The sequence below is a fragment of the Lacerta agilis genome, chromosome 17 (genome assembly GCF_009819535.1).
Source record: "Lacerta agilis isolate rLacAgi1 chromosome 17, rLacAgi1.pri, whole genome shotgun sequence".
NCBI classification, from domain to species: domain Eukaryota; kingdom Metazoa; phylum Chordata; class Lepidosauria; order Squamata; family Lacertidae; genus Lacerta; species Lacerta agilis.
This window is the reverse complement of record NC_046328.1, coordinates 8,687,997-8,703,750: the sequence shown is the minus strand read 5'-3', so window position 1 is coordinate 8,703,750 and position 15,754 is coordinate 8,687,997. Positions and strand designations below refer to the sequence as shown.

At 46.1% G+C, this 15,754-nt stretch overlaps 1 protein-coding gene across 1 annotated transcript in view; it reads left to right on the top strand.

Moving 5' to 3' along the window:
* The window catches only part of GALNT9 (polypeptide N-acetylgalactosaminyltransferase 9), a 185,822-nt gene that overhangs the window by 76,022 nt on the left and 94,046 nt on the right, over nucleotides 1–15,754 (top strand). The window contains exon 5 of the mRNA XM_033135885.1: nucleotides 13,089–13,286. Within this exon, the coding sequence (XP_032991776.1) occupies nucleotides 13,089–13,286 (198 nt within the window). The remainder of the gene's footprint in view (nucleotides 1–13,088; nucleotides 13,287–15,754) is intronic.

Here is a 15,754-nt window from a genome sequence, read left to right as displayed (position 1 = left end):
TGTGGAAAATCACAATTTATTTTATTTTATTGCTCTCCAGCGCCATCTGGTGTTGCTTGTTTATTACATATTCAAAGTGCTGTTTTGTTTTTTTCCTAATGTAGCTGAGTCCCAGGAAAGGTTATCAGAGCAAGAGAATTCTCTCTTAACCCACCAGTGGCAACCCATTTGTCCTTCACTCATCTAGGACAAGGATTATAGGCTAGCTAATTTAGGTGTTAAATATTAACAGTTAATGTATCTCAGGTGTAGGCTTCAAGGTTGTGCTTTGTGAAAGAATGGATACTTGAATAGGGCAATTGGTAAAAAGCTAAAAGGACGGCTACTTTAACTGGCAATCGATAAAAGACCTTGAGATGTTGCTGAGACACTTTTATTACCATGCCTGCGATGGTGGTGGAGTTTGAAACACTGTCTGCAGACTGTGCTAAAACTCTGTCTCTTGACAACTTCATTCCAATTACTGAAACTTAGGCTTGAACTGCACATTCCACAGAATCCCAAGTTTCTTTTTTTCCTTCCTTCCTTCCTTCCTCCCTGTTGGTTTAACCCAACACAGACTGGGGCACTCTGCAACTAGCCACAACGGCTATGCTGTGCCACTACAATGCTTCTAAATACCAATAGCAAGAAATAACAGGAGGAGAGGGCTCTTGGGCTCAGATCCTGCTTGCAGATTTCCCACAGGCATCTGGCTGGTCACTGTGAGAACAAGAGGCTGAACTAGATGGATACCGACCTGATTCGGCAGGCTCTTTTTATCATAAAAATCTTAGAATAAAGAACTGTAGAGCTGGGAGGGGGCCCCAGGAGTCATCAACCCCCTGCAATACAGGAATATCAACTAAATCGTACATGCAAGATGGCCATCCAACCTCTGCTTTAAAATCTCCAAGGAAGGAGAGCCCACCACCTCTCATGGAAGTCTGTTCCACTGTTGAACATGCTCTTATGTTCTTAACCCTTTCCTTCATTGTACTTTCCTTTTTGTTCAATTATGAGATATTGACTGGCTGTCAGGACTGAGCAGTCAGCCAGCAGTCAGAGGAGAGCCGGGTGTTGGGGTGAGGAATCAGAGGCAAGGGTCCCAGTCTCAGCACTGAGGAAGCAAAGAAACAAAGCAAACAAAGCTTGCCAGATCCAGGCAGATGACAGCTGTGTTTCACCTCCAATGTCACAGGCAATTGCAGGGAATGCGGGTGGCGCTGTGGGTTAATCCACAGAGCCTAGGGCTTGCCAATCAGAAGGTCGGCGGTTCAAATCCCCGCGACGGGGTGAGCTCGCGTTGCTCAGTCCCAGCTCCTGCCCACCTAGCAGTTCGAAAGCACGTCAAAGTGCAAGTAGATAAATAGGTACTGCTCCGGTGGGAAGGTAAACAGCATTTCGGTGTGCTGCTCTGGTTCGCCAGAAGCGGCTTAGTCATGCTGGCCACATGACCCAGAAGCTGTACACCGGCTCCCTCGACCAATAAAGCAAGATGAGTGCTGCAACCCCAGAGTCGTCTGCGACTGGACCTAATGGTCAGGGGTCCCTTTACCTTTACAAGTGTACAGTGTTGTGCTCAGGCCTTGTCTGTGAGTTTCTCAGAGGCAACTGGTTGGCCACTGAGAAAGCAGGAAACTGGACAAGAAGTGCCTTTGGTCTGAGCCAGTAGAACTCTTCTTATGCTTAGTAGTGATTTCCTCTTTCCAAAGAACCCTGGGTATTGCGATTAATGGATGAAGCTGCCTTCCATTGACAAGGTCAGACTATTTATCCATACAGCCCAGTATTGTCTACTAATCTGACTGGCAGCAGGCAGGTCTCCAGGATCTCAGGAAGAGGTGTTTGCCATCACCATCACCTGATCATTTTTTAATTGGAGGAGCCAGGGAGTATTCTACTTCCCCCTTATGCCTCTGAATACCAGTCTCTGGGAATCACAACTGAGTAGAGTGCTGTGGCACTAAATTCCTGCTTGCAGTCTTCGTAGAAGAGGTTTTTTGGGGTGCTGCACCAGACGGATATTGAGCCTGATCTAGCAGGGTTCTCTTTATGTTCTTGTAGCATTTTCTGATTTAACTTAGGCTTTGTGACAACTCTGGGCCCCTGTGCCTTTTGACACCAGCATTCTCAAGGACTGAGAGGTGGTTCCACCTCCTCCTTGGGCAGCTCCATCAGTGTGTCTTGCAACAGAGGGGCCCTCAAGGGAATCTTCAGCACTGGTTCCAGGAAATGCTGCCTGTTCCCAAAGGTCTTTGATCTGTGGATTGCAGGTTCACCCTCCTGTAGTAGATATTACAATAGACACCCTAGGGCTGATATTCCTCTAAATGCATGGTCATCAGGAGGTGCGGCCAGTTGACATAGTCCTGCTTCTGATAGCTCAGTTGGTTAGATGTGGTGCTAATAATGCCAAGGTTGCAGGTTCGATCCCAATACAGTGATACCATGGTTCTCAAACTTAATCCATTCTGGGAGTCCGTTCAACTCCCAAAACAATTCAAAAACCAAGGCACGGCTTCCGATTGGCTTAAGGAGCTTTCTGCACTCAAGCGGAAGCCGGGTTGGATGTGCGGCTTCCGAAACTTCTGGGTTTGCAGCGTTTGGGAGCCAATTTGTTCAGAAGCCAAGCCATTTGAGTACCAAGGTTCCACTGTAGGTGACAACTGCATATTCCTACGTTGCTGGGAACTAGATGATCCTTAGGGTCCCTTCCAGCTCTCTGATTCTATGAATGCTTCTCCCTGGTATTAAACCTGTGCATAGAGGAATGCATGAAAGGGGCTACTGCTTATTTCCCTGACCTAGTGCCCTCCAGGTGTTTTGGCTACTCCTCCCCATCAGCCCCAGCCAGCATGGCCAATGGTCAGGGATGATGGGAGTTCTAATCCTGGGTTGAGGAAGTCTGGAATCAAATTGAGACATTCACAAAGTTAAACTGGGAGAGATGGGAGAGCAAACCTGGGAATGACACTGGAATGGTGACGGGGGGGGGGCATTCATCCTTAAAAGGCAGATAGATAAGACAAAATGAGTAGACAAGAGTATTTAGCTTTGGAATCTGAAGGAGGTAAGCTTCAGTGTGCCTCCAACCAACCATTTACTTCAAGTCACATTAATGTCCCTGCAGGGAGCGCCAATGAAGTTGAAAAGAATCTAACTGGTTGAATATCCAGAAATAGTCATTATGAGGCTGGGGAGGCCCTTACCTCCCCCCCCCCACCGCACTCACCCGCAAAAAAATGCTGCCATTTCAAACACTGTTGTCCAGATTCCTCTAGAGAATTAATTTTCAATCAAAAGATTTTGGGCCATTAGGCTAATAATGGAATGTAGCAGAATGAGGCTTAATAGTGTCTCTCTTAGCCTGAACAATCCCCTACTTAAGTTACTCAATGAGGGAAATGAGATTGAAAATATTCAGAGCATGAGAGACGTTGTGTTGGGTCAGACCAAAGACATATGTCCCAACAGTCCAGAGATACCTGGGATTTGTCACAAATCAATAATTGCCAAGGAAATGCCTGACTTTTGGCCCAAAGTTTTGTTTCTATTGTTTAATTAAATGCTACCTGCCACAAGGAGAAGGGGACGACAGAGGATGAGATGGTTGGACAGTGTTCTTGAAGCGACTGGCATGAGTTTGGCCAAACTGGAGGAGGTAGAGGAGGATAGGGGTGCCTGGCGTGCTCTGGTTCATGGGGTCATGAAGAGTCGGACATGACTGAACGACTGAACAACAACAACCTGCCACAAGTTTTCTCATGATCAGCCAGCCCTCACTACATGGCCACAGTGATCCATATGATGGTCACCACCAGGCTTGAGTACTGTAACTCGCTCTATGCGGGGCTGCCCTTGAAGTTGTCCCAGAAACTCCAGCAGGTGCAGAATGCCTTGGTGAGGCTCCTTACGGGGTCCTTGCCACATTCACCCAGTGCTTTTCCAGCTGCTCTGGCTCCCGGTGGAGTACAGGGTCAGGTTTAAGGTGCTGGTTTTGACCTTTAAAGCCCTTTGCGGCCTAGGACTCTCCTACCTATGGGACCGCCTCTCCTGGTATGCCCAGTGGAGGACCTTAAGGTCCATAAATAGCAACACTGTAGAGCTCCCGGGCCCTAAGGAAGTCAGGTTAGCCTCAACCAGGGCCAGGGCCTTTTCAACACTGGCTCCGGCCTGGTGGAACACTGTCTCATGAGACCAGGGCCCTGCGGGATCTGATTTCTTTCCGCAGGGCCTGTAAGACAGAGTTGTTCCACCTGGCCTTTGGCCTGGAATCAGCCTGATCCCCTCCCCCTCTTTCCTTTTCCATCTGTGATGGAACCCCTATTCGGGGACTTCCCTGGCTTTTTTCTGGCCCACGTAGGACCAATCTGGATAGTTGGCCTTGGTGAAGATTTGACGTTTTCTCCCCGGAAACAGTTTTTGATCTGGGCTTCCACTGAAATGAGGCTGCATTTTAAGATCCTGTTTTTAAGTTGTATTTTAATCAATTGTTTTTATACCTGACGTTAGCATCCCTGAGCCTGGTCTTGGCTGGGGAGGGTGGGGTATAAATAAATTAGATTATTATTATTATTATTATTATTATTATTATTATTATTATTATTACATCTGCATGGCCCTCTAATGTCAAGAACAGTTCAGCCTTTGTGTGGGTGCCCCATGTGGCTCTTAATTGCAGGTGGCAGCTTCCCTAGTTGACTGCCTTCAGGTCCTAGACTGATTGTCTCCACCCATACAAACTGGCCGTTGGATCCTTCGGCACAGAAAGGAGTGTCATAATGCTTCCTGGTCAGATTGAGCCTTGTTTGAGCCTTGCAAAAGGACTTCTAGGGGCTCTGTTGTGTTCCTGCTCTCTCAGTAATCATTCAGTCCCAATTTCTCGCTTGCTCCTTGCTCCTGATGTGATAAAGAATTAGATGTGATTCTGCTGTGAGTCTCCAGGATGAGGAGGAGACAGGACACTTTGACAGGAGCCCCGAGACCACGATATTGCTGATTATTACCTGCATTTATATCCAACTTTTCTATGTAGCTCAAAGTGGAATACATGATTCTCTCCTATTTCATTCTCACAATCACCCTGAGAGGTCAGATAGCCTGCAAAATAGTTGCATTTTCTGAGGAAGCTTGGGAATGGAGCACTCTGGAGACAAGGGGGAATGCCTCCCCAGAGTTATGCTCATCAGAAGACACTTGGAGTTTCGGGAGTTTGCAAGGGCACTCCAGTGCTTTTTCTAACAATAATGTTCCCCAACCAGACTCTGGACCCCCTACCAATCACCACTAGATTTGGTTCCCACTAATGTGCCAGGAAGAATGAGAGAACCCAACTAATTGCATTAACTTTTTGCCTACGGATGTCATTGGACTATAATTCCTATCAACCCTAAGGACTGGCCATGCTGGCTGGGACAGATGGGAGTTGGAGTTAAATAGGTAAAAGGTTCTCCATTGATGACATAAACCTTTCTTTGCTTCCTAGAAGCTGCTGATGGATTAGCTCCATTGACCAGCTTCTAGGTCTACCTCCCCCCTTGACTGCTTCAGCACTTGGAGTTTGGAATTCATGTTGCTGAAGCTGTTGGACAGCTCCTCTGCTGGTCCAGTGTCCTATGTAATAGTTCTTCATAGGGCTTTCTGGGCTTGATTGAACCACTCCCCTGCTTCACTCAACAGGATAGGGATAGGGCATTCTGCTTCCTATGCTGTCAAGGAACTTAGCTTCAGGGTAAATTGCTGCTGGAGACCCCTCCTTACTTCTCCACGTGGAGAGAACATTGGAACTGGCCTTGAGTCAGAGATTTCTAGTGCTTTGAGCATCAGCTGGAAATCAGGTTACTTGCGGCCTCTTTAAAATCTCCACTTTATTTGCCCGCAGGGAAACCAAATTTCCCAGGGAGTGAGGATAAATCCTCTAATGGTTTCTCTGGAATTCTCTGGAAGACCTCTGATATTTCTTTCTTGTAAAAGTATATTCCATGTATATTTGTACCCTGTGGGGTCATGGCAGAACAGCTGGCTTTGGCATGGCACAAGTGCTGCTCCCCTCCTCAAAGGCTTTGATTGTGTCATCGTTTCCCGTGTACTTCCATTTTAGTATTCTATCCAGATGGAAAATAAAAGTGGTGACATGATCTCATTCTTACACAAACCCGGGGGAATCTTCGCTTGCCATTTCTGTATCTGTGAAATTTCACAGTTCAGGCTTCCGAGAAAGTGGGAATGGAAGTTTTCAAGCACAGTGCATCATTGGGAAGGGTTTAGCTCTTCAGTTTGAATCCAGAAGTACTTGGTGTTCAGTGCTATAACTGATGTTCTAATGGAGGGATGGGGAACCTCAGACCTGGACACTGAATGGTGTCTTCCAAGCCTGTCTGCTCCTCAGAACTCCCTCTCATCAGCTTTCCTTTCCCTGCTTGACAACCTCCTTGGTTGTTGTAGTTTACATATTTATTATTACATTGCTACTTAGAACCAGTGTGGTGTACTGGTTAGAGTGTCAGAGTAGGACCTGGGAGACCAGGGTTTGAATCCCCACTAAGCCATGAAGCTCAATGGGTGACCTTTGACCAGTCACTGCTTCTCAGCCTAACTTACCTCACAGGGTTGTTGTGAAGATAAATGGGGATACACCAAGACAGTATATAAATGTAAGAATTGCCTTATATCCCACTGCTCCTCAATGAAGTTCAAGGTGACGTTCATGGTTCTCCCTTCCTCATCCTAAGAGGTAGGTTAGGCTGAGGGACAGTGGGTTGCATCTATTGTTAGTCCCATTGAAATTAATAATCACAACTAGTTTGTTGCCATTGCTTCCAGTGCACCTAGTCAGAGTGGGACTTGGTGATTGGCTCAAGTTCACCCATCAAGCTCCATGGCTGAGTGGGGACATGAACGCTGATCTCCCAGGTTCTATTCCAACACCCTAACCCTTATGCCATCCTCTCATTGCTGAATTCCCTAGCTATCTGGGGGACAGTGTTGGGAGGACATACACACCACATTGCTAAGACTTTATTTGGCAATGGGCATGATTCCCTGATCGTTGCCACACACACCCCCACTCCCCACTTCAGAAGGACTGCTAAAGCACGAACAGCCCTACTGATATCGTCATTGTTCTCCCATAAGGAAATCTGATCTCTCTTGTACAGGAAGCTGCATAACTCAAGCAAGATGATTTATGGAGTTGCTATGGAGCTATGGAAAGTATGTGCAGGAGGAGGACAAACTAGCGGCCTTAGAGAGCCGTAGTCAGCTGTAATAAGGAAATGGGGTTGGTTTGGCAGTATCCAACATGACAGCTCCACCAGGCCTCTGCAAGGGATCCTTTGATAAAAGATTTTAGGCATCTCCTTTTTGAAACAGGCATCATGGCGCAACTGCTTTTGAGGAAAGGGCGTTGCATTAATTTCTCATCGTACCCAAGTGAGCTACACGCTAGTATTGCTTTATGTTAAGCAAATTTTTACAAAAGAGGACACAAATGTCCGACAAGCAAAGAATCCCCAACACTGTGAGAGTAAGCTAGGCTTTCCAGCCATTCATAATTTTACAGTCTGTCCATATATCAGGAGCTCTCACCCTAATACTATTGTTGTTGTTTATTAAATTAATAAAGCAGCCTTCACCCAAAGATCACAGGGCAGTTTACAACAGAAGAAATAGGCAGGAGGAATTTACTATGAATGGCATTGGACTCTGTGCACTGTCACAAGAGGTCTCTGCCTTGACTGCCTAGACTGCCCTCCTATCACAGAGGTGAGGGACAGGCCAAAGGGAGATGTTCTGGCTGCCTTTGTCTGAGCTGTAGAGCAGCAGCTCATGCAGGAGGTCCCAGGTTCAAATCCTTGAAATGTCCTTTGTCTGAAACCCTGGGTAGTCACTGCCAGCCAGTGTAAGCAACACTGAGCTCAATGGACCAATGATCTGGCTTGATATATGGAAGCTTCCTATGTTCCTGTAATATTGACCATCCATGTGTAGTCATATCTAGCAGGGAATTATTATTCTTAATGAAGTGTTATTGGAATGGACAGATGAACCCATTTGCATTCCATATCAGTTTCACATATGGTTAATTGTAGGTCCATTCCATCATTATTTTTTGCTAACTGAAAAAACCCACACATTATGTACATATTCTCTCCCTAAAATATGCATTCTGTGTCCTTCTCAAATGCATTTCCCCATAAAATATGCATTTTTCTTGTTAAATATGAATTTTTGGGTGTGCTTTCCAAAACCAAGACTGCATCACAAAACTCAGAGCGAAGCACATCAGCCAGCTGGTCGCTGCGTTCTGGTCTGCATATGAGTTCAGGACCGTCTAAGTAGATCAGTTGGCTTTAAAATGTGAACTGAACCAATTTATCCTCTATCCCACAGTATTACTATCTGTGATGTAGCCATCCCTCCTAAATGGGTTGTCCGCACTAGAGAAGACATTTGTCACAATGACTTATTGCATGCAATGCTATTTACCTGGAAGACTCTCTGATCTGTATTGTTACAATGACAATACAAAGACCCCCTCTTTTTTCAGTGACAGTCTCCCGAGGGCTGTTCCCTGAGGTGGTTGTCACTTGGCAATGAAATACCCCAAGGTGACTCCCCACTTCACCCTTCAATCACAAGTGAATCACAGCAGCCAAGTCCTTCTCTGCCAGGTAAACAAATTAACAGTGTGTCACTAATGACGCCTACATCTGTTGCTTGGTATTCAGATGCTTGACACAGCAGGCTGAAACAAAGCTGTGTGTGTGTGTGTGTGTGTTGCAGACAGCAATTGTTATTTAGGTCTGCATGGATTATTCCCACTAACTTGACTAATGGAGACACAAAAACCTGCTGATGGAACCAGGAGAAATGACCATTCCATAATTGCCATGTAAGTGTGTGTGTGTGTGTGTGTGTGTGTGTGTGTGTGTGAGAGAGAGAGAGAGAGAGAGAGAGAGAGAGAGAGAGAGAGAGTTTACCTCTCCACATTTCCACAGATGCCTGCAGCACAACAAGCCATTTCTGCTTGAGAAGTAGGGAGAAATTGTGCCTTTTAGCTGAATTGTGTTTTGATTTCTTGGAGAATATCCAGCTCTTCTCCCTGGGATCCCCTGTCATCCTCCAACAGCCAGCTTTTTCATAAATTTAATCTTGTCTAAATAGCACAAGCTGGTTGTTGTTGTTGTTGTTTTTGTTGTTGTTTAAAAAGAAGGTCTCCTTCTCTAGGCCATGTGGGTAAGATTAAGATTCCACAAACTGTCACCTTTTGACTAATGCACTATGGAGAGAGAAGAGAGAGCATTGAACAGATGTCTCTTATCTACAGGTATACCATGGTGGGGGTGGAGCAGTTTGGCCCTTGAGTGTTTTGATTTGAACAATATGTTGCATATGCTCATGCAGATGTTTGTACTCTGGCTGCTCCTATTTGTTAGGGACAATTCCTCTTTGCTATTACTGGAATCTGGTAAATTGCTTTCCTGTGTTTTTCCTTTTGCCTTTTGGGATGCCTTGTTCAAACATGGTTAGTACAAGCTGCTAGAATTGTCATCCATTATTTTCCGCATTTCCTCCAAGAAGTTCATATATGGTCCTCCCTCCGCCCCCCCACATCCTTGTAAAGTAAGTTAGGCTAAGCAATTGTGACCAGCATCAGATTGTCCAGTGAGTTTCATGAATGAATGGGGATTTGAACCTGCATAAGAATATAAGAAGGACCCTGTTGTTGTTGTTGTTGTTGTTCAGTCATTCAGTCGTGTCCAACTCTTCGTGACCCCATGGACCAGAGCACGCCAGGCACGCCTATCTTTCACTGCCTCTTGCAGTTTGGCCAAACTCATGCTACTCGCTTTGAGAACACTGTCCAACCATCTCATCCTCTGTCGTCCTCTTCTCATTGTGCCCTCCATCTTTCCCAACATCAGGGTCTTTTCCAGGGAGTCTTCTCTTCTCATGAGGTGGCCAAAGTACTGGAGCCTCAACTTCAGGACCTGTCCTTCCAGTGAGCACTCGGGGCTGATTTCTTTAATGATGGATATGTTTGATCTTTTTGCAGTCCATGGGACTCTCAAGAGTCTCCTCCAGCACCATAATTCAAAAGCATCAATTCTTCTGCAATCAGTCTTCTTTATGGTCCAGCTCTCACTTCCATACATTACTACTGGGAAAACCATAGCTTTAACTATATGGACCTTTGTCATCAAGGTGATGTCTCTGCTTTTTAAGATGCTCTCTAGGTTTGTCATTGCTTTCCTCCCAAGAAGCAGGTTTCTTTTAATTTTGTGACTGCTGTCTCCATCTGCAGTGATCATGGAGCCCAAGAAAGTAAAATCTATCACTGCCTCCATTTCTTCCCCTTCTATTTGCCAGGAGGTGATGGGACCAGTGGCCATGGTCTTAGTTTTTTTGATGTTGAGCTTCAGACCATATTTTGCGCTCTCCTCTTTCACCCTCATTAAAACGTTCTTTAATTCCTCCTCTCTTTGTGCCATCAAGGTTGTGTCATCAGCATGTCTGAAGTTGATGATATTCCTTCCGGCAATCTTAATTCCATTTTGGGATTCATCCAGTCCAGCCTTTCGCATGATGTATTCTGCATATAAGTTAAATAAGCAGGGAGGCAATATACAGCCTTGTTGTACTCCTTTCCCAATTGGTTCACACCAAAAACCTATCTAGTCCAGCATCATGTTTCCCTCAGTAGCCTTTGGGAAGCCCACAAGAAGGATAAGGGATAACAGTCCATTTCCGCTGCTGTTTCCCAGCTACTGACATTCAGAGATACGTCTGGTCTGCTTGGTCCTAGCCCAGCACTCTAACCATTATTCCACACTGCCTCTCTTTAAGAGTTGCCATCCAGCAACATTTAACTGCATCCCCAGTCCTCTGGAAGTTACATCTCTGAGTGGTGGTGGTTGGGTGGGTTCATCTTGCCTTTAGAACACCTGTCGAAGTTGACCCTTGGTGGTGGTGAGGAGAGACATTACCTGATCAATATTCAAGAAACTGCATATCGGGTGATACACAAGGGTTCAATCCTGCTTTTTCAGGGTGCGGGAGAAGGAGCTGGCTGGTGTGCCCAAATCAAGAAGGATTGAATTCCCTGCTCATCTGCTGAGGAACTTAGGTTCAATCTTGCTTCCTGCAAGGTTCAGGAATGGGAACTGGTTTGCATGCCTGAACCAAGTAGGACTGAACTTTCTGCATGTTAGCTCATGAATGGGGGGTCAACCCTGCTTTCTGCCACCATGAATATACAGGTATGTGCCCCACACCTAACATCACATATTATGTCAGGTGTGGGACAGGTGAGCATGGTTTTGTTCTTGCAGGCAAAATGGGGAGGCACGGAAGGCCAAGTTTAACCCACAGGCTAGAACTGCCCCATCTTTGATGTAAACACTAAATTGGTATGCAGTGCACCACCTGCCATTTCACTCATCGGACATACAGTGGTACCTGAGGTTACATATGCTGCAGGTTACAGACTCCACTAACCCAGAAATAATGCTTCAGGTTAAGAACTTTGCTTCAGGATAAGAACAGAAATTGTGCTCTGGTGGCTCAGTGGGAGGTCCCATTAGCTAAAGTGGTGCTTCAGGTTAAGAACAATTTTAGGTTAAGAATGGACCTCCGGAACGAATTAAGTTCTTAACCCGAGGTACCACTGTATTGGTATATTTACTGTTGTTGGTTATGTCTTCTTAGACAATTTGTTGTAGCAGTTTTCCCTGCTGAATTCTTAACCAAAAGAATAAACACCATGTTGGCTTTTAAGACCAGAGGAGGGCAGGCATTTGCAGAGTATATGAAGATAGCAAGTGACAGGCAAGAGCAGAGCCTTCAGCAATGCATTATGTTCTGAAGGTTCAGATAGTGATCTTCCCTACAAGGGCAGGAGTGGTACAAGGTGAACGTATCCTGTTTTCTTCTGTGAAATGATGGAGGATAAGTACAGGTGCATTCATTAAGCTAATGAATGATACACCAGGAACCAGAGGCTCTTCTACATATCATATAGGAAGCTGCCTTGCCCACCTGTCTGATCTACCCAATCCAAGCATGGCTTGGAGCACAAAAGGGAAACCTGTGGTCCTCCAGATGATGTTGGCCCTGGCCCCAGCCAGCATGATGGTCAGGGATGGTGGAAGTTGTAGTCCAGCCACATCTAGATGGCTATTGGCTCTTGATATGATATGATATGATATGATATGATATGATATGATATGATGGGATGCATAGCCTACTGCCCCTCCCCATACACCCTATAGGTATTTGTTGGCCATGCAGCACCTCACTGCAAATGAATGAAAGGGTTCAGGGGCGCTGTTTCAAATCTCAGTGGTGGGATGGGTTGAGATTCTTACAAAGTCCTAAAGCAGGGGTGGTGGACCTGTAGTCCTTCCAACGTGGCTGAGCTCCATCATCTGACCACTGGCCATGAGGCTTGGGACTGATGGGAGTTGGTGGCAGTAGTGCTTCTGAATCCCATTTGCTGGAAACCACAGGAGGGGAGCGTGCTCTTGCACTCATATTCTGCTTGTGAATTTCCCACAGTCATCTGGTTGGCCACTATGAGAACAGGATGCTGGACTAGATGGGTCAATGGCCTGATCATATAAGGTTCTTCCTATGTTCTTATGAGTTGGTGTCCAACATGATCCTCAAGGTCCCTTCCAATTCTACAATTCTGTGATTCTATTTTAAAGAAATAATAGTTGACTTCAAGAGAACATAAGAAGAGGCTGTTGGATAAGGCAAGGATAATCTAGTCCAGCGTCCTGTTCCACAGCAGCCAACCAGATGCCCAGGGGAAGCCAGCAAGTAGGCTCTGAGCACAATGGCCCTTTCCCCACTTGTGATTCCCAACAACTGGTGTTTTGAGGCATAGTGTCTCCAAAAGTAGAGGAAGAACAAAGCCACTGATATCCTTTTCCTCCATGAATTTGTCTAATCCCCTTGTAAAGCCTTCCAAGTTGGTGGCCATCAATATTCCATATTGGGGATGAATTGGGAGCATTAATTTCAGTTCTATTTATTCTCAGAAAAATACTCTTCTTTAAAAAAAGAAAAGAAAAACAGGAACAAATGTTGTTTGTTTACAGGGTGGAGCCGGCACTTACCCGCATCAAAGAAGACAGGAAACGGATCATCCTTCCAGCTATTGACAACATAAAGTATAACACGTTTGAAGTGCAGCAATACGCCAATGCAGCTCATGGCTACAACTGGGGACTCTGGTGTATGTACATAATCCCACCGCAAGACTGGCTGGACAAGGGGGACGAGTCTGCACCCATCAGGTGACTTTCTGCAATTTCACACCATTGCTACTTTACTGCTGAAAATTCTTTTATCCCAAGGGCTGATCTTGGTGACTGCTCCCCACAGAAACAACACTGCATGCCGTGAGAGGGGATGCTGTGTGCCTTGAGGAATTTAAGCCACCCCAACAGATGCATCAACCACACACCACTGTTCTGAGTTGGCTGAGTCCTTGTGCAACATTCAGAACTGGTGTCAGTGCAGCATTCTGTCTAGGCATTATTGGGATAACTGGGTCCAGTTACTGGTTGGAACCCTTTCGTATGCAGAGTGAGAGGCATTTTTGCTAGTGAATCATGGTTAAAAAATTGTAGAATCATAGAATTGTAGAGTTGGAAGAGACAGTGAGGATCATCCACTCCATGGGTAGACAAACTAAGGCCCGGGGACCGGATCCGGCCCAGTCGCCTTCTAAATCTGGCCCACAGACGGTCCGGGAACCAGCATGTTTTTATATGAGTTGAATGTGTCCTTTTATTTAAAATGCATCTCTGGGTTATTTGTGGGGCCTGCTTTTTTACATGAGTAGAATGTGTGCTTTTATTTAAAATGCATCTCTGGGTTATTTGTGTGGCCTGCCTGGTGTTTTTACATGAGGAGAATGTGTGTCTTTTTATTTAAAATGCATCTCTGGGTTATTTGTGGGGCCTGCCTGGTGTTTTTACATGAGTATAATGTGTGCTTTTATTTAAAATGCATCCCTGGGTTATTTGTGGGGCATAGGAATTTGTTCATTCCCCCCCCCAAAAAAAATATAGTCCAGCCCCCCACAAGGTCTGAGGGAAAGTGGACCGGCCCCCTTTTGAAAAAGTTTGCTGACCCCTGCAATGCAGGAATATGCAGCTGTCCCCTAAAGGGATTGAACCTGCAACATTGGCGTTATCAGCACTACACTCTAACCAACTGAGCGAAAGAGTAGACTTATTGCAATCCCACACAGATATATGGACACACCGAACCCGGAAGTACTGGAACGGGTTACTTCCGGGTTTCGGGGCTCGCGCATGCGCAGAAGTGCTAAATTGTGCTTTGCGCATGCGCAGAAGTGGCAGATTGCATCACGCGTGTGCGCAGATGTGGTGCTGTGGGTTATGGATGATGTGGGTTGCGAGCGCGGCTCTCGCACGGATCACGTTTGCAACCCGAGCGTCCATTGTAGTTTATAGTAGGAAATACCGGTACATATGTTGGATAGAAAAGTTTCTAACCTAACTAGCCAATCTGGAGAAGAACAAAGGCAGCCATACTAGCTCCGAGTTGACCTCTCATATTAAGGTCCAAGAGAAAAGTGTGAGAGGAGCAGGAAGCTGTAAAAGAATGCAACCTAAGAATATCAGTCTAATGTCAGATACAGAGGTTAAAAGTACAAGGATAGTCTAGGAATCTGGATGCCCCTAATTCTATCTGCCTTAACCCATGCAAAATCCCTCTTGTGCAAGCTGAGTTGCATCCAAACTTCCAGCAGGCATTACTGGGTTCCTACTGAGGTATGCATTCCTTCAGAAGGCCCATCACTGACCCCTAGGGCCCCTTGGTTGTGATCCTCATAGGAACCTAGGAAGCTGCCTTAGACTAAGCCTGCCCAGTGGTCCATGTAGCTCAGTATCAACCACACTGACATTAAGAAACTGCCTCATTCTGAGTCAGGCCAGTGGTCCATCTAGGTCAGTGTTGTCTACACTGACTGGCAGTGGCTCTCCAGGGTATCAGATCATGGACATTCCCAGTCCCACCTGGAGATGCCAGGGATTGAACCTGGGACCTTCTGCATGGAAGACAGATGATCTACCACTGAGCTATGGCCCTTCCCCCTCATATTCGCTACTGCCACTGCCTCATCACCTGCCCTCTCCGTGCAGTGAGAAGACTCAGAAACTGGAGCTGCTTCCTCCACCTGTCCTACACTCTTTTGAGCAGCTGTGTGGCTTAGGGGCAGAGGAAGGAAGAAAGGAAATAAGCACCAATGATGAGTGTGTGGGCCCACACAAAAGGGAGCCCCACTGATGGCATCTTCCTCACGTACCCCACAAAAAGCAACCTTTCTTCTGCGACCTTTCTCCTGGCCACTCTGTCCCACTCGTATCTTGGCTGAGAAGTCAATAGGGCTGGAGAAGAAATCCATACAGTTTTTTGCTTTTTAGTGTGCATCTACCTAATTTGTACTCCTTGAAGCAATATGTGGACCCAAATGCAGCTATGCACGTATATATGTTCATCTCAAGGGGTAAAGCAGCCTGGGGGAGGAGATCCAGAAGGAAAGCAGTGGCTGTGGAAATGGGTGAAGCTCCTCCACTCCTGAAGGCTATTTTTCTCTTCCAAAGGCCCTCCACCCGACTCACAGTTTTCAAATTCAGGAGCTGCAGACATTTCATACCACCCTCCCTCCCTCTCTCTCTGTGTGTGTGTTCTCACGTGCATGGTTCCCTCCTTCTTTCCCCATTAGAGG